Source organism: Staurois parvus, unplaced genomic scaffold, assembly GCF_062004578.1.
Source record: "Staurois parvus isolate SC_StPar_1 unplaced genomic scaffold, SC_StPar_1.0 ptg000237l, whole genome shotgun sequence".
Lineage (NCBI taxonomy): Eukaryota > Metazoa > Chordata > Amphibia > Anura > Ranidae > Staurois > Staurois parvus.
In genome coordinates, this window is record NW_028318033.1 from 6451330 (window position 1) to 6470048 (window position 18719).

At 42.5% G+C, this 18719-nt stretch overlaps 1 protein-coding gene across 1 annotated transcript in view; it reads right to left on the reverse strand.

Moving 5' to 3' along the window:
* The window catches only part of ITPKA (inositol-trisphosphate 3-kinase A), a 142210-nt gene that overhangs the window by 12142 nt on the left and 111349 nt on the right, over positions 1-18719 (reverse strand). The window contains exon 3 of the mRNA XM_089680262.1: positions 8639-8852. Coding sequence (XP_089536388.1) covers positions 8639-8852 — 214 coding nt within the window. The remainder of the gene's footprint in view (positions 1-8638; positions 8853-18719) is intronic.

An 18719-nucleotide genomic window follows, 5' to 3' on the forward strand; every position in this document is an offset into this window, starting at 1 on the left:
AGCACCCCTTTGGCTCCCATTTGGGAAGTTTAACACTGATCATATAAGGGAACGCATTCAAACAAGCTGGTATAGTACGATTTCAGCAGGCTTAAAGTGGTTGTAAAGGCAGAAGGTCATTTACCTTACCACATTCTATGCAGTAAAGTAAAAAACCTTCCAAGCACAGTTCCCCATGAAGCCCCCCTAAAAAACTGAGACAGATCTCGATCCAGTGATGAGCACAAGAGCAGAGGCTCTCTTGCTCTTCATTGGCTCAGATACAGCAGCAGAAGCTATTGGCTCCAGCTGCTGTCAATCTGAGCCAGTGACAAGGAACGGGGGCAGGGCCAAGCCCCGCACTATGTATCTTATAGACACACACAGAGCAGGGCTTGGGAACAAGCACACACAAGTTCTCCCAGAGTAAACTGGGAGCCCAGAGTGCCAGTGGGGGACCTGAGGAGGATCGGAGTGTATGACATGTTTGTCATTTTAATAAAACAAAGTTTTACAGTCACTTTAAGAACCACTTAAAATTTACTGAAAGCCTACCAGCAACTTTCATTATGCAACTCCTTGTTTATAGGATATATAAAATGCTGTACGTAAATTGGGCACTTTAGTGATCACGTCTCAAGTCTTAAAGCCAGTATGAAAACACTTATCTTTACAAAGCAAAAAAAAAAGTTTTAATTATGTGACCGGAGATTCCCTGACAAAGGTCATATTTTCATAACATTCTCCACAATGGTAACCTTCCTTATAAGGCACTTCTCTTTCTCCATAGTAAACTTCTTACTATAAAGGGATGTTCCAGCTATTGTTTCACATCTACTTCTGTTTACACAGGCTGCACAGAATACAATGTGACCATTATGCCAGATATGCTGACTTCCAGTTATATGTATGTTACAATACCCCTACTGAGAATCATCAAAACATCAACAGCTACACATGCCAAACTATTTCACGAGGCAGTGAGGAGAAGTGTGCAATGTGCACCCATGCCTTGTAATCCTGGGCTCCAAGTCTGCAATAGATTTGCATTAAGATGCCAAACAAATTAAAGGGTCCTGTACCCCTCCCCAAAACACTGTCCTCTGCCCCCCTTCACATCACCTCCCCCCCTACTGTAGTGTCCTCTGCCCTCCATAGCAGTGTACTGTGCCCCCCACAAACTGTTCTCTGCCTCCTGAAAGCAGTTTCCTCTGCCTCCTGAATGCAGAGTCCTCTGCCTCCTAAAAGCATTGTCCTCTGCCTCCTGAAAGCAGCGTCCTCTGCCTCCTGAAAGCAGCGTCCTCTGCCTCCTGAAAGCAGCGTCCTCTGCCTCCTGAAAGCAGCGTCCTCTGCCTCCTGAAAGCAGCGTCCTCTGCCTCCTGAAAGCAGCGTCCTCTGCCTCCTGAAAGCAGTGTCCTCTGCCTCCTGAAAGCAGCGTCCTCTGCCTCCTGAAAGCAGTGTCCTCTGCCTCCTGAAAGCAGTGTCCTCTGCCTCCTGAAAGCAGTGTCCTCTGCCTCCTGAAAGCAGTGTCCTCTGCCTCCTAAAAGCAGCGTCCTCTGCCTCCTGAAAGCAGTGTCCTCTGCCTCCTGAAAGCAGTGTCCTCTGTCTCCCCATCTCCCAAAGCAGTGTCCTATGTCCATTTCTCCCCCCTCCCACCACCATAGTGTCCTCTGCCCCCCCATAGCAGTGTCCTGTGCCCCCCACAAAGTTTCCTCTGCTTCATCTCCAAAAGCAGTGTGCTCTGTCCCTTTCATATTCCATTCCTCCACCCTCCACTGTAGTGTCCTCTGGCCATCCCCATATCACCCCCCCCCCCCCCAACACACACACAGCATTGTGTAGGTAGCACTCTCCTGATAGCATTCGTACAGCAGAAGGCAGCATAGTGCTGCCTGGAGGATGGAGCTAACTTTTCATAGTAAGCTGGTGATTGATTGCTAGGACCACCCAATGTCTTAGCAACCAATCATCTGCTTATTAACTCAAAAGGTTAGCTGAGGAAGCTCCCGTCCCCGTCCTCCATCCAGCACTATGCTGCCTCCCGCTCTCCGCTCCACAGTGCACATGAGAGCAGCAGAGGCTGAGAGGAAGCAGAGCTATGTTCATGATCTACCTGACGGCTGCCCTTCGATAGGTAGATCACGACAGACAGCTTGCCAACCGTTATAGAACAAATCCAGTTGAATTTGACTGACTACTACTAGCTATGTTAGCTTGCAATGGGTTTCCCTAGTAATGGTGGGACTATGGATATTCTGTAGTACCTAAGATCCCTTGTACAAACAGATTGATCATTGACATGGTGTAAATGGCGTGTTTTGAGAAATGCATTCAGTTGTATGGTTGTAGCTTACTTTTCATTATGGTCAATCCATAAACAAATCACTAGAGCAGTGGTCTCCAAACTGCAGCTGGAGGCCAGGTGCAGCCCTTTGCTTGCTTTTATCCAGCCCTTGGGGCACTATTTCATCCACTGATACCAATAATAGGATATAATCCCCCATGAAACCAACAATGGAGCACGATTCCTACCAATGACACCAACAGTTGGGTCCAATGACACCAATGATAGAGCACAACTCCTCCCAATGACACAAAACAATGGGACACAATTCCTCCCACTGACACAACGATGGGGCACAATTTCTCACATTGACACCAACAATGGGGCACAATTCCTCTCACTGACACCAATGATGGGACACAATTCCTCTCAATGACACCAACGATGAGACATTTCCTCCCACTGACATCAAAGATGGGGCACAATTCTTCCCACTCACACCAACGATGGGGCACAATTCCTCCCACTTACACCAACAATAGGGCACAATTTCTCCCACTGACACCAATGATGGGGCATTGCTTTTTTCCCCTGCTGATGTCAGGACCTTTTCTACTCCCAATGGCCATAGTCTGCCCCCCCCTAAAGTCTAAAGGACAGTAAACTGGCCCTTTGTTTAGAAAGTTGGAGACCCCTGCTCTAGAGTAATCAATATAACGGTCCTGCAAGGATATTGAAACACGGATCATCGGTGACAGACAACATTCAGTATTTTATCAAGCACTCTGTTTTTAACTTTAATCAAATGGCAGCAGTCATTGGAGTGAAATAGGACCACATTTTCAATATAGGTTATCTTGTTAATGATGGATTGCCCTATTAAATTCTGTGGAATCTCCAAACTTAAAGCTCAGTCTGTAAAATTCTGATATTTAGGTATTTGTTAGATGCTGGAGAGTGAAAGCTGAACTTCTTCCACTCTACCCCCCATAAACCAACTCCTCCATCCCTCCCTCCCTAACTAATCCGTGGCATAAATAAACCCCTAATTGGTCCTGAGTCTATTCCCTTCTCCTATGTACAGGAGGTGGGGTCCTTCTTTGAGTGTCCATGTCACCCCCTGAAGAGTGTGTGCAGGTGATGGCATCACAAGGTACAGGAGATGAAGAGCCAGCGCAGGCCTATCTGCAGTGCTGGATTACCAATCGCCAGGTCCCAGAAACAACATTGGCAAAGTGGAGAAATTGATTTTGCCAAAAAAATTTACACCTTTTAAACTATCAGAGCTTCCTATATCACTCAGGAACTTTATTGGTGACATTTGGGTTCTGGTGTTTGCACTTTGGCAGTGGCCATTATGAGGGTTTTCCACTGGGTTGGATTTGTATTTATTCAGTGCTATGAAGAATGCAATAGGAGGAGTTATAACACACAACGGTAGACAGGAACAGCCAAAAATCCCAAGCGGACAGAAACAGTGTTGGCTATAATAACAGGAAGAGTTGAAGTATTCAAGACATATACCACCAACACCATTGTGCTGGCATGTCTTTCTATTCATTTTGAATGGCACACCAATGTGTTTAGAGTGTGCTGTGCTGAAAAAAAAAGAGCTAGACCAATTTCCCCTCCTTGGGGCCCATAAAAAAAGAATGGGGAGCAGTAAGGTAGCGCATTTCGGAGCATGCTTTACTGCATTACAGCCTAATGTGAATGTGCCCATAAAGTCAGGGGCTGACTCAGTCAACCAGGTTCCACCTGTAAAATACCACTTGTGGATGTATTAAGACTTTAAACAGAATGAGAATATCACAGCTGTATAGTCAATGAGAATTATTATTGTGACGAACCGTCCCTTTGTGATAACATTTTGCCCTTTCTCTTCCGGTTTTATCCCCTTGTTAAGTGGTCTTCCCATTCTACCCTTTTTAAAGCTGTATATGTTTAGCAGCTGGTATGTAGACAGGCATTCTACACTGTTTGTTTAGGGGAATGGAGACTTGTAGTCTTTCACTTCTCTAGATTTCATGCTGTGCTGATTGCTGTTGTGTTGTAGAGTTTTGTTGTGGGTGGGGAAAACCAGGTGCCAGACTGTCTGGTGGGGGTGGGCTGAAGAGGGCAGTGAAAACTGCCAGCATGTGCTGTATATACTGAGCTGTGTTCAATAAAGATTCATTCATTCACCCTACACGAAGTTCCGACTCATGGTTTGGGATATCGGGGAAGGGTTTTCTTTGAGCTCTAATACCCACCTTGGCAGAGCACTAGAAGACTTGCCGGAAAAGGGGACCATTGGCTGAGACGCATCGCTCCGCACGAGGACGTCCAGGCGGAACGATTCCGCCACAATTATAATTACATAATTATATTTATTACAGTTTATTATATTTATTACATAATATTATTGAATATATTAATATGATGATTACAGACTATCAGGGACTGGGAAAATGCATTAATGAGATATCTGTGTTAACTTACCCATAGTCCTTTGGTTTATTTACCATAGCTAGTATTTATTAATAAGGGATTCCCTATGTAAAAGTATACAGGAAACAAATTACACAAACAGCCTTAGCAATCTGTTTTGCAAGTTATGAGGAGCGAGATAAGGAAACACACCCTATCACATGTAATAAAAGTTATGTCAACAAAGGAAAGTATCTACGTTTTCCATATTGTTGCAATCAAAGTTAAGTTGTAATTGCAGGTGTCAGCTTGATAAAGGTTACCATTTGTTCCTGAACGTGAACTTTATGGTTGAGTAAGTTGTAGGTGTGATCCTACTACACCCAGTCCAATTACACTTAAACTACTTGGATGTTATTAATATAATCATTATAAATTGGGTGAACTGGGTACCTGGGACTCACCAGAGAAAATGCTAGTGGGGGCCCACCTTAAAGAAGCACATGCAGAGTTTTATCGGGAACAATCCGTGTGTAATACTGTATGTGGGGCAGGCAAACATTGCGGTATTTAGAGACATGCTTAGTGGTGACAGGCCTGCACATTATACAGTGCTGTCATGCACGGGGAGACTGAAAAGTTCTCAGCCTACCCATGAAGCATTTGTCTTAGCCCAATTTTATTTTTGCTACTTATAGTACATATCTTTGCAAGGCTTCATACCAAATTTCTCACAAATAGCTTTTTTTTTGTTTCAGTTATTGAAGACTGAAGAGCAGAAGGTCATCATTGTCTGAAAGATGGAGAAAGTGAGCAAACGTGCTGTTATCCAATACCTGCTGAAAAAGGGAATGAGTGGACAGGACATCCACAAGGACATGATGGAAACATTAGGTGAGGATGGCCCTTCCTATTCCACCATTAAAAAGTGGGTGGCAGAATTCAACAGGGGGAACCCCTCTGTCCAAGATGCCCATTGAGGTGGAAGACCAGCAACTGCCTGTACGGAGGAAAACATCACAGCAATCCAGGATCTCGTAATGGCAGACAGACGTGTGACAGAACATTTCATCACAGAGAAAGTGGGCATATCGCAGGAACGTGTTGGACACATTTTAACAGTAATGCTGGACGTGCACAAGGTGTCAAGTCGGTGGGTCCAGAGAATGTTGACTGTTGAAAACAAATGCGACAGACAGCAGGTATTGGATAATAGCACGTTTGCTCACGTTCTCCATCTTTCAGACAATGATGACCTTCTGCGCTTCAATCTTCAATAACTGAAACAAAGAAAAAGCTATTTGTGAGAAATTTGGTATGGAGCCTTGCAAAGATATGTACTATGAGCAGCAAAAATAAAACTGGGCTAAGACAAATGCTTCATAGGTAGGCCGAGAACTTTTCAGTAAGCAGCCAGATTGCGGACCTGTATATACAGCCCTGTGTGTTTGTAAACACAGGGCTCTGCTGTTATTGGCTACAGCTGATAAGCGTGAGTCAGCAGGGGGCACAGGAGACAAAAGTGCACTTCTGTGACCCATAAGACAAATATGATCAAACTTCCCTTTTAACCACATAAAGTCCGGACACTTTCACCCCCTTTCAGTCCAATTGTCAGATTTCAGCAATATCACCCTTTGAGTGACAATTACTAGCCGAACAACACTGTACCCATATCCTTTTTTTGAGACAGATAGAGCTTTCTTTTGGTGGTATTTTATCACCACTGTTTATGTTTATTTTTTGCTATATAAATAAAAAAATTCAGAAAATGTCGAAAATAATTTTTTTGCATAATTTGTATTAAAATTTTGAAAATAAATTTTCTTTATAAATTTAGGCCAAATTGTATTCTGCTACATTTTGGGGGTAAAAATAACCCAAAACAGTATATATTATTTAGTCTGTGTGAAAGCTATAGAGTCTACAAACTAAAGGATATATATTTGAAAATTGACCAGTTGAGACCCTAAAATGCCAGACGCTGGTATAGCATAAGTCAGTGATCAGGATGCTGGTATGGGGATGATCAGGATGCTGGTATGGGGTATGGCGGTGATCAGGACATTAGCATAAGGTATGGCGGTGATCAGGGCGCTGGTATGGCAGTAGCCAGGATGCTGGTATGGGGATGATCAGGATGCTGGTATGGGTATGGCATTGATCGGGATGCTGTTATAGAGTATGAACCTAGGAACACAATGAACTAAAATGGACACTCAAAACTTATACTGTATGTATGTTTAATTTGTTGTTTTCTGTAAAAATGTTATAGGAGCTCATCACTGGTTCACTGTGCTTCTCTATGCAATGCAGGCAGATCACAGGTGAAAGGAGGGGCTGGCAGGGTGCTGTACGTAGCTTTCTGAAAACATCACAGCACAGCACCCTGCCTCACCACTCCTCTTAGAAGCCCTCAGTCTAGATGAAAGTATTGGGCTGGTTCTTGGGAGGAGTTATGAGAATATCAAAATGGCTTAATGGGTGGATGTCAGTCTGGACAAATGGGAGTTCTTAGGCAGACTGCATTTACATGTAGACAACCCTCATGTGATGCTGAGGCTCCATGATTGAAATAATTGAAATTCCAATAAATGAAAGAGACAAGCCATAAACATTAAGGCTGGGGAGAAAAGAACTAGGTGATACTAGATGTCATTCAGCCAGGAAACGAAGTGGGCTCTGTATTGACGCAGCTTGCAATGTAAAGCTCACAGTGTGCAGTGAAATCAGGGTAAGGAATTTCAATAAAGGAGAGAAGCCTGTACAACTGTGTAAGACTGCAGGTATGGCTAGAATTTAGCTTGAACTCAAAAGACAGCATCCCTGATAGGTATAACATCCAGTACTCTGTGCAGATCAATCATGACATGTATTATCACTTGTGACAGACCCTACTGGGACAGAGGCTTTTGGAGGGGACTGCAGGCTATCCTCTTGCCTACTGACCATGGGATCTGGCATCTGAGTAGGCTCTACTCTTTGGGAGGTGTGTGCCTGGGGGGACCTTTGGATTAGTTTTACTTTGGATTCAAGTCCAAGTCTCCTCGAAACACAGACTGAGAACTGGAGGACCCAGATACAGATGTGGGGGCTCTGTGCCCAAACCAACATTGACTGCTTCACCCCCCCTCCTAGACTCAGAGCAGATGTTAATATAATCAGCTCAAAACAACCTGATGCTGAGTCCTCTTGCTGTAATCAGTTTATTAAGGTGTTATGTGTTTACTATTGTGTATTGTTCCATTGTTAATTGAGTTAATTGAGTCACCTATTGTTTCTATCTGTTGGCCATTCCTCCTGGATGTTCCTAGATGATGGGATTAGTATTGCTTCAACTTTATCTCATTATCTAATCAGTGTGGGATGTTTATCCCATTGTGTAATATTTCTTTTATTGCTCATGTGGGGAAACATGAAATACCTGTATTTCTGCTCAGTAAAGAGTTCCACTTGCACCTAAGCTAGTGTCGTCTAGTCCTTGGGTGCAATGCCCAGCTATAATACCTTGGTCCTGTGTCCCAGTGGCAAGGAAGCAGTTCTCTGACAGAGGCACTCAAGCAGAGTGCCAGGCAGTCCATCACAATTCTGAGAAAGTATTATTTGAAGAGTACTACTTCAACTTCTATAGTATGGATAATGGAAAATTGCACACTATATCTACAAAGATATAGTGTACAAATATGTACACTATATCTTTGTAGAAGAGATCTACATGAGTCACAACTAACCTTCTTCCCTTAACTGTACTTACTATGGCGTTCATGTCTAAGGTAGATTATTTATGTCCTTGCATTACAATATTCAGTGACTCTGCTATTCACAAACAAAAGTCTATAAAATGTCATTGTGTGGGCAGAAAAAGGAAATGATAGAGAAGTTGATAAATACACATAAAACAAATTAGCCAAACATGCGTCAAGAACACGCAGAGCAGAAGTGAAAAAGGCTTTACTAGGCTCCCACCTGATACCCATTTTACAGTCCATAACACATGGCTCATCAAAGTTGTTGAGAAGGTCATCTAACTGAATGTAACTTTCGTCATCCCTCTCCGTTACTCCGTGATAGGTGGGAACACAGGAGGCCAGAATGTCCTTCATTAGCAGCTCAAAGCAATTCTTCTCATTTTCAGAATAACGTTTTAAAATGGTTCCCCCCGCTGCCGCTTTGAAGCTCCCTAGGAAAGAACATTCAAAATAGTTATTTGGACTTCACAAATACCAGATGTAATGATACATGTATTACATACTTTATATAGACACACCTTCACAGCGACAAATTGCCCAGTATTATCAACAATGAATATCCAATTTAATGTATTTATGACCAATGAGTGGAGTGATTGTGATCAGTGATCCATCTCTCTCCCCCTACACAGCAAGTAGCAGGAGAAGGCAGATCTTTATGGCAACTCAACATTGCTTTGTCAGGTGGTTGCTGTCAAATGACAGCAATCATTAGCTATGGGTCTATGTATTCAGCTCCCAACTCCTTAGGTGGACCCTGAACTCAATCAGTGAAGATTTGCTGTTTTAGCAAAAATCTAGGAGTTACTGCGCCTAAACAGTACCCTGAAAAACCTAACTTTTTTCTTGATTTCCCCCTAAAATATACCAGTGCACTTCCTGGTATGTGAAGGTGCCTAGACATTCCTGCATACCTCTCAACTTTCTGAGATGGGAAAGAGGGACACTATTGGCAAAAGGTAGTTCGGCAAATGATACACCCCTGCCACATGGAAAATTAAAACACCAAAAATGATTAGTTACACCTGGTGTTCTCACCACTTCTGTACCTTTCTAATGGCTTCCTAAATCTACAAACACAATAATTTTGAATATGGATGAAAACTTTAGCATTTTTTGATAGATACATAAAGCATTTTTGATAGATACATAGTTCATATTTTACAAGTATATACATGAGACCAAAATAAGGGATACATGAGGAGGAAATAGAGACAGAGAAACTTTGTTGCAAAAGAGGAACAGTCTTTCCAAATCAGACAGTTGGGAGCTATGATCCTGGGTCTATAGCCTCTTAGCTGTATATCTGTAATTTTAAATTACGTAAATTATGTCATTTAAATGAAAGGCACAGCTGACTCTCCCATTGCGAAGTCTCGGGGTACGGCGAACGCTATACATAACTCCTGCCCATTCCATCTTAAGGATAGCTCTGTGGACCACTATGTTTTTGTGAAAGGCTTCATTGCCAGCCAGTTGTTCATGTTGGCAACACTTTACGCACCTAACACCCACCAACTCACTTTCTTGGATGTGATCCTGGAATGGCTGGCAGACTTCAGAGAGGGCCTTTTAGTTTTAAGGGGTGATTTTAATGTTAGTCCTGAGACCCTCTCATTGATATGTCCTATCACCGACGCATACAGTCCTATGCTTTTCTTAAGCAGGTTCGTAAGGCACTTCAGATTTACTTGCTGGTGGACAGCTAGAGGGCTCTCCATTTCTCAGATAGGGACTTTAGCTACTACTCAAAGGTGCACGATGTGTATACTCCCATAGATATCTTATATGTGGACCGTGGCACTCTAGAGCTGCTGCAGTCAGCTGAGATTGGAAACATCATGCTTTCTGATCATGCACCGGTCTCTGCAACGCTCAACTTGCCTCATGGTACCTTGAAGTCTTGGTCTTGGCGGTTGACCAAAAAACTGCTGGATGAAGTTTCCATAGTAGCCAAGGTTACTGACACTATTACACATTATTTGAAGGAAAATACAATTGATGATCTTGCGGAGGGGACAGTATGGGAGGGTCATAAGGCAGCGGTTCGTGGAGATTTGATTTATTTGGGGTCTAAACTTAAAAAGGAACATCAGGCAGATTTCCAATGGTAGTTGACCGCATTGCAACAGGCAGAGCTTCCACATAAGCATCACGGTACTCCCAAGGCTCTTTGATGTCTGCACATCATCAGGGAGTTGTTCTCATGCCTACTGGACCACTGCATCCGTAGACAGCTACGTTACCTGTCCCAAAAATAGTACGGACATGGTAACAAATGTGGTCGAATGCTGGCCAGAGCTCTCAGGAAGCGGAGAGCCCATACTCGCGTGCATAAACGTCTGACCCCCCTCTGGAGATGCAGCTCTGCATTCTTCTAAGATAGTCTCCCTGTTCCGTGATTATTATGAGAAGCTCTATAACTTTGGAAGTTGAAGCTATGGTAAAATCGCTTCTTGGTGGGAAGAGCCCTGACCCGTATGGCTATACTGAGGCGTAGTACGTTAAGTTCCTTCCACTTCTACTCAGCCTTCTATGCAGGTACTTCAATTCTTTCGCCAATGGTGGCCCTACTCCCCCGGAGGCTCTGTTGGCCCACATCACCGTGCTTCCTAGAAAGGGAAAAGATTCTGTTTTGCCACAAAGCTATTGGCCGATATCATTGTTCAATGTGGACATCAAACTTTATGCAAAGATTTTGATTGAAGTGCCTCCTACTGTCCATTATACACCCAGGTCAGACAGAATTTATATCTGGTAGGGAAGCAAGAGACAACTATCTGAACTGTGCAGCTTATCCATTGGGCTCATTCCCTCCAGGACCCGGTTCTCTACCTTATTTTGTCCAAAGACGTTGAGAAAGCACTTGATTGCGTGGATTGGTATTATCTCAAGCCTGTGCTGGAGAATCTGGGTCTCCCAGTGTGCAGGTTAAAGTTAACGGCCTCTTCCCTTCCCAGTTCCCCATATGAAATGGTACGAGAGGGTGCAAGGGGTGTCCACTTTCGCCCCTCCTTTTTGACTTGGTCTTAGAGCTGTTCCTCCGCTCCATCCAGGCACATCCAGATATAAAGAGGGTCACAGCAGGACCCACCAAACAAAAGCTCTTGACATATGCCGATTATGTCCTGTTCCACCTTACTGACCAGCTTGTCTTGTTGCTAACCTGATGAGGGAACTTCAGCTCTTTGGCAAGATATCTCATTTCAAGATCAATTAAACTAAGTCTGAAGTCTTGCCCATTACTGTATCCAGGCTGCTAGTCTCTACATTATGTGGGGGTTTTCCCTTTCACATGGGCTAAGTCCTCTCTGAAATACCTAGGAGTCCAGCTTACTGACCGCTTTGAGACACTATATTACAGTAACCATCCTGCTCTTCTACAGTGGTGCAAAAGGACTTGCAAACCTGGACTAAAGCTGCTTTCAATTGGCTGGGTCACGTGAATATAGTTAAAATGAATATACTCCATAGAAAGCTTTTTCTTATGCAAATGCTGCCCATGCCTTTACCTAAACATTTCTTTCTGCAGTTCCACAACATGCATATTGATTTTGTGTGGAATGGGTGGAAACCACGAATGGTGCTTTATTTGTTACAACAGTCCAAATGGGTGGGGGGACTGGGCCTCACTGATCTTCAGAGGTACTATAGGACTATTGTTCTCCAGAGACTTTTAAACTGACGCTTTCATACCAAAACTAAAAACTCTGGGTTTCCCTGGAGAAATACCTGGTGGGACACAATCTATCTTTTGCTCCATGGCAGCCCTGTGAATACAGAGGACTATTGACAACCACGTCTGCCCTGACAACCCATGCCTTACGCATCTGGGATAGAGTTAAACTTTTCGCTCTGTATCACCACTTTCTCCATTGGATAGTTACTTGTGGTTCCCCCTGGGGAAAGCCTAACTTTTTTTTTTTAGATTTTGGGTTGCAGACAGTACCCTCAGTTGTGGAGTTGAATTGTAAATACTTATTTCCAGTCTATAGACTCTAGGTTATGCAGGACATTAGCAGGTTAGTTTAAAAAAAAAAAAAGTCTGTTCAAGAGGTGCAACAGCTCAGGTTCAAATTACACACACAGCTGAAGGAGTCAGAGGAGTGACTCTTAGGATTATATATTTGTATGTAAGAAAAACATTCACCAAATAAAGTTTTTGTAAAAGAAAAAAAAAAACTAATATTCACACAACAAAATATATAAAACAATTGAAAAAATATAAAGTTAAAAAAATTAAATAAAATCTCCCTCTTGTGAGTTTGGCATGCCTGTCTTATACAAACATGTTGTCATCAAACATGGCTTCATGCACACTAAATGTATTTACAGCTGCGGTTTTTGGCATCAAGCATTTTTTCCAGCAGCCAGTAAACTCCCCATCAGGTTATCCTATATGTCCATGCACACAGGCTTTTATCAGTGGTTTTTGGCAGGGGCTTTTTCAGGATAGAAAAAAACCTAGAACTACTGCTGTAAAAACGCTCCAACTTGTGAAAGACGTAACTATCTGGCATTTATGAGCGTTTTTGAGACTATTTTTGGACACTGCCATTTTTCTACAGAAAATTCCTAGACATTTCCTAGTGTGTTTTTCTGCTCTTGTTTTCATTATCTGACCTGTGCTGTATACAAAACAGGAACATTTCCCAATGTCCTTTGCTGCCTTCATTGTCTCAGCTGACTGAACTGTGTGCAAACAGGAAATTCCTTTTATGGGCATATGGAGGATACACTACGGGATATCAAATGATGGGTCCAGAGTCATTGTTGATGGCTGCTTCTCTCCTTCAGCTGTCTGTCTCCTCACTATCTTTAACAGAATCAGTAGCATAGCCTCATCAATTTTCTGCATTACAGGATACATAATGGATGCAGCAAGAAAAACAAAGATAGCTCCGGAACAATACAGTGCTCTCTCTCTGCTCTGAAAATGGTGACTAAATAACTACACAATAACTATTCAGAGATGCAGTTGAAGTTAAAAATAGCGAGAGGGATTTTCTTGCTGAAAAACACTAAAAACTGCTAATGCAGCAAAACACTAAAAAACGCTAATGAAAAAAGCAGTAAAATGCTGCAAAACTCATGCAATGCTACTGGTGTTTTTATCACGTCCAGTGTGCATGAAGTCTAAAACAGTCTCTGACCTCCTCACCAGTTTCTTGGTTTGTGGGGGATGAACCTCACACCTACTGGAGTTGAAAATTGGCTCAGTGCCAAAGAAAGGGCACCCTGAAGTTATGGAGAATCCCCATCACTGCTGTAGCAAGGTGCCTTGTAAGGATGATGGTGCCACAGAAACATTTGCCAATGTGGGAGATTTTAGCATATTGATACAAAAAGTAGAAAGCACTCTTCTCTGCAATCATATTCTTCAAAAAACTATAACCAGTTGTAATAAATTGTGTCATGTCCTTGAAAAAGGTCAAGTATATAGTTATTTTTAATGTCACTGATTTGAATCAGATTGTTTGTTCCTGTATTCAATAGCATGGTGTAGATTAATTGCTTAGTTTCCTAAGCAAGATTTGTTAGAGTAAATAATTAACTAGCTAAGGTTACAACTATAAAATGACAGATACTTCCTAATGCTATTTATCTGTATGTAACACCTGAACTATGCATAGACCTGGAGCAAAACAATGAAACTAATACCAAGTGTGTCTTGTCTGGAATGAGAAGCAAATTCCACAACCATCACAAAAAAAAAAAGCATTAGATGAAAAGAGAATCACAGAGCTTTGTACAATATGATTGATCAGGAATTTTCCTTTTTCTATCAAATCTTATCAACTAAATGGCATGTTATCCCCTTGGTGCCTAAGGGTAAAACAAATCTTAAAGCCTAACAACAATTTTGCAACTTTGACATTTGTTAGCAAAACCATACATATCATCACAACTACTTTGAGCATCCAGGTGGATTATACCTTGTTTTTTTTCCAAGACAAATTAGGCTTTAATTTGGTGGTAAATGAGAACATATATCTCCTGATATTTGTTTTATATCAAAGGAAAACCGGCCCAAAATAGTGAAAACAAAAAAACACTTTTTTATATTTAGCAGTATATTTATTTCTGCTAACATAACCTACCACCAAAAAACAACCTAAAATGATTTCTCCTGCTCCTGACGATCACAGCAATACCACCATTGGGCTTGTTCCCTCCTGGATTCGGTTCTCTACCTTATTTTGTCCAAAGATGCTGAGAAAGCACTTGATTGCGTGGATTGGTATTATCTCAAGCCTGTGCTGGAGAATCTGGGTCTCCCAGTGCACAGGTTAAGGTTAATGGCCTCTTCTCTTCCCAGTTCCCCATATGGAATGGTACGAGAGGGTGCAAGGGGTGTCCACTTTCGCCCCTCCTTTTTGCCTTGGTCTTAGAGCTGTTCCTCCGCTCCATCCAGGTACATCCAGATATAAAGAGAGTCACAGCAGGACCCACCAAACACAAGCTCTTGACATATGCTGATTATGTCCTGTTCCACCTTACGGACCCGCTTGTCTTGTTGCTAACCTGATGAGGGAACTTCAGCTCTTTGGCAAGATATCTCATTTCAAGATCAATTACACTAAGTCTGAAGTCTTGCCCATTACTGTATCCGGGCTGCTAGCCTCTACATTATGTGGGGGTTTTCCCTTTCACATGGGCTAAGTCCTCTCTGAAATACCTAGGAGTCCAGCTTACTGACCGCTTTGAGACACTATATTACAGTAACCATCCTGCTCTTCTACAGTGGTGCAAAAGGACTTGCAAACCTGAACTAAAACTGCTTTCAATTGGCTGGGTCACGTGAATATAGTTAAAATGAATATACTTCCTAGAAAGCTTTTTCTTAAGCAAATGCTGCCCATGCCTTTACCTAAACATTTCTTTCTGCAGTTCTACAACATGCGTATTGATTTTGTGTGGAATGGGTGGAAACCACGATTGGCGCTTCATTTGTTAAAACAGTCCAAACGGGTGGGGGGACTGGGCCTCACTGATCTTCAGAGGTACTATAGGACTATTGCTCTCCAGCGACTTTTAAACTGGCGCTTTCATACCAAAACTAAACTCTGGGTTTCCCTGGAGAAATACCTGGTGGGACGCAATCTATCTTATGCTCCATGGCAGCCCTGTGAATACAGAGGACTATTGACATCCACGTCTTCCCTGACAACCCATGCCTTACGCATCTGGGATAGTTAAACTTTTCACTCTGTATCACCACTTTCTCCATTGGATAGTTATTTGTGGTTCCCCCTGGGGAAAGCCTGACTTTTTTTTTTTAGATCTTGGGTTGCAGACAGTACCCTCAGTTGTGGAGTTGAATTGTAAATACTTATTTCCAGTCTATAGACTCTAGGCTATGCAGGACATTAGCAGGTTAGTTTAAAAAAAAAAAAAAGTCTGTTCATGAGGTGCAAAGATACCACCAAAAAACAACCTAAAATGATTTCTCCTGCTCCTGACGATCGCAGCGATACCACATATGTGTATGTTATTTGTACCTGTAGTACGGCCCAGAAACAAGTGTCATTTTGCTGCTTTTTTTTAATCCTGCCACTAACTGATACTGATACAAATTTAAATAATAAAAAAAAAAATACTGACCCTGACCCTTGACCTTTAACCATGACTAGACCCAAACACTAACTTTTAGGTATTTATTTTTGCGCACACTTTTTTTTCCTCTCTGAAAGTACAGAGAGAGATACAATGCATCTCTCTCCTCCATTCACAGTGGGGGTAGGATTCACAGTGATTGATCACTGTGATAGCCAGTCAGAGGCTATCACAGCGATCAGGTGACCCAGAATCAGGAGTTCCAGGTCCCAATCTTTAGAAAGGGATCCAGGGCTTTCAGTGAGACCCCGTTCTCTGTGCTGGAAGCGTTTCATGTAGCACGCTCTCAGCACAAAGACAGGTATGCAAATTAGAGGCCCCATGGAAAAAAGCCCAGTCCAGGGGGGATGCAAATTTGCATACGGTCAGCGTGAGGAGGTTAATATTCATAACATATGAGAAAGGAGGCAAGACTGTAAAACAATGTCACTGAAGACAAAGTAATCTCAGCTGGGACTTTATCACCTTCAAGCCATGATTAGGATGGCGATTATTCACTGGAAAAATGTCTACATTGTCCCAGTACTGCACTGAGGGTTATCCAGCCTAAGGAATTGCACCTGGTTAGGATAGAAACTGCTGTTGTGTTAGGGTTGGATGCATGTAGGCTGAGAAGCCAAATTTGCTCAGAGCTCATATACACCAAGTTATCAGTCTGCATTTGGACTGGGCATCAGAAAGAAAGAAAATCCGAGTGCCTCGAACCACCATGTTTTGGCATAATGTCTATAGGTCCTCAATGAGAACTCAAGCCAGAGATTCAAAAGAAATTATAGCACAGCAATTAGTCCCAAAAGGGTAACGGGTCTCAGGTGGTATAGGCCTATTTATTGCCAACCTTATTCTGCTAATGATATTATCTCCACATAGAGACTACCAGTAATCACAATCTAGTGTGCATTAAAGAAAGAAATTGAGTTTTATATTTAAGTTTTACTAAACCAAGGACCCTGCATTCACTATACCTGGTCTCCCACAGTACATGGAAATGCAATTATTCTAGTAAATATAAACTGTTAAATACCTTTTCTCATCAATAGAGCAGTTTTGTGACTTCTAAGTATCCAGCAAAGCACTGGTTACAGCTTGTAGAGGGAGTTTTCATTCTCCCATGATTGTCCTGTGAGGCTGCAGGAACCGTGACCCTCTGTCAGCACTCATTGGCCCTGTGATGATCAAAAAAAACTATATGGCAATAAACACCAAACTGAGCATGTGCAGCTTGCCCCCAAGGCTCTGTGCTATCAGCAAATGGATTGGGGACTGTGGAAGAAGGGGAGGATCAGAGAAGACAGGATGAAATATCCGTAGGTTCCTCAGTGTATATAACAAGCATGATTTACAGCATATACAGATTGATTTTACTGTTGTGGTTTTAGTAACATGTTAACAAAAAAAAAAGCTATCAAAAATAAATAGAAGGTCCCTGGAGATGGCTGCATATGCCCGGAGTTCCAACTTTCATTTGTTAAAATTTTGACATTTCCTGTTAGGGTCAAAGCACGACCATTGTGGGCATACTGGATGATGGAGATCCTGAGATGAGATGAAATAATGTTTACTCTACTGTCTATCAGATTATTGCGATGAGTAGGGAGTCATCTATTGGGTGTTCACTGTAATTGCAGCATATTTTTTATTCCTTTCAAACAAGAACAGGAAGTACTTTGTTAATAGGTAGGCACCCCTCCTTCGGTTCCCCCTCCCAGGCTCCACACCAGCAGCACTTCCTCACTCCATCATCCACCCAACACCCCTGTTGACCAGGCTCTTTCATATTTAAGAGCTGACCTATCTGTGACGATCGCGGTGTCAGACCCCTGCCCTTCTCACCAAACTCGCAACCGTAGGACTAGCCAATCTAAAACCACGATGTCACGTGCATAACAATGCCACGCCCAGCTACACCCTGCACACCGATTTTCCAGCTAATGGACCACAACCTGTGTACTTGCAGCCTGAGCGCGATTGTTACTGGGTCAGGTTAATTATGCAATTAACCCTTCACACTGCCACCACCTCCTTTTTGTACAGAGAAAGAGGAAACTCGGCAATATCAGCAATAACACTAGGATGATTGAATTAATCGTCTGTATACCACTGTCACCGTAGACAGGTTATACAGAGGGTTAAACTCACATAGTAGCGCTCTTCAGCGGCAGGAATTAGTAAGTTGCATTAAAGAGCTTTAGAAACAGTTCAACACTTTCAGAAAGAAAGATTTATTACGGAAAGGTCAAAAGGGTGCAATAAAAATATTTACAGAAAAAAGATGTAACCAAGATGTATATATGTAAATATACAGAGAACAATAGCACAGCAAAGAGAAACATAAAGGAGTTTAAAGGGTTAAAGTACCGTATTTGCCGGCGTATAAGACGACTGGGCGTATAAGACGACCCCCCTACTTTTCCTGCTAAAATTTAGTGTTGAGCTATACTCGCCGTATAAGACTACCCCTCTTCCAATGCACACCAGTGGCAGGAATAGTGCCCCATCATTGGTATCAGTGGCAGGAATAGTGCCCCATCATTGGTATCAGTGGCAGGAATAGTGCCCCATCATTGGTATCAGTGGGAGGAATAGTGCCCCATCATTGGTATCAGTGGCAGGAATAGTGCCCCATCATTGGTATCAGTGGCAAGAATAGTGCCCCATCATTGGCATTAGTGGCAGGAATA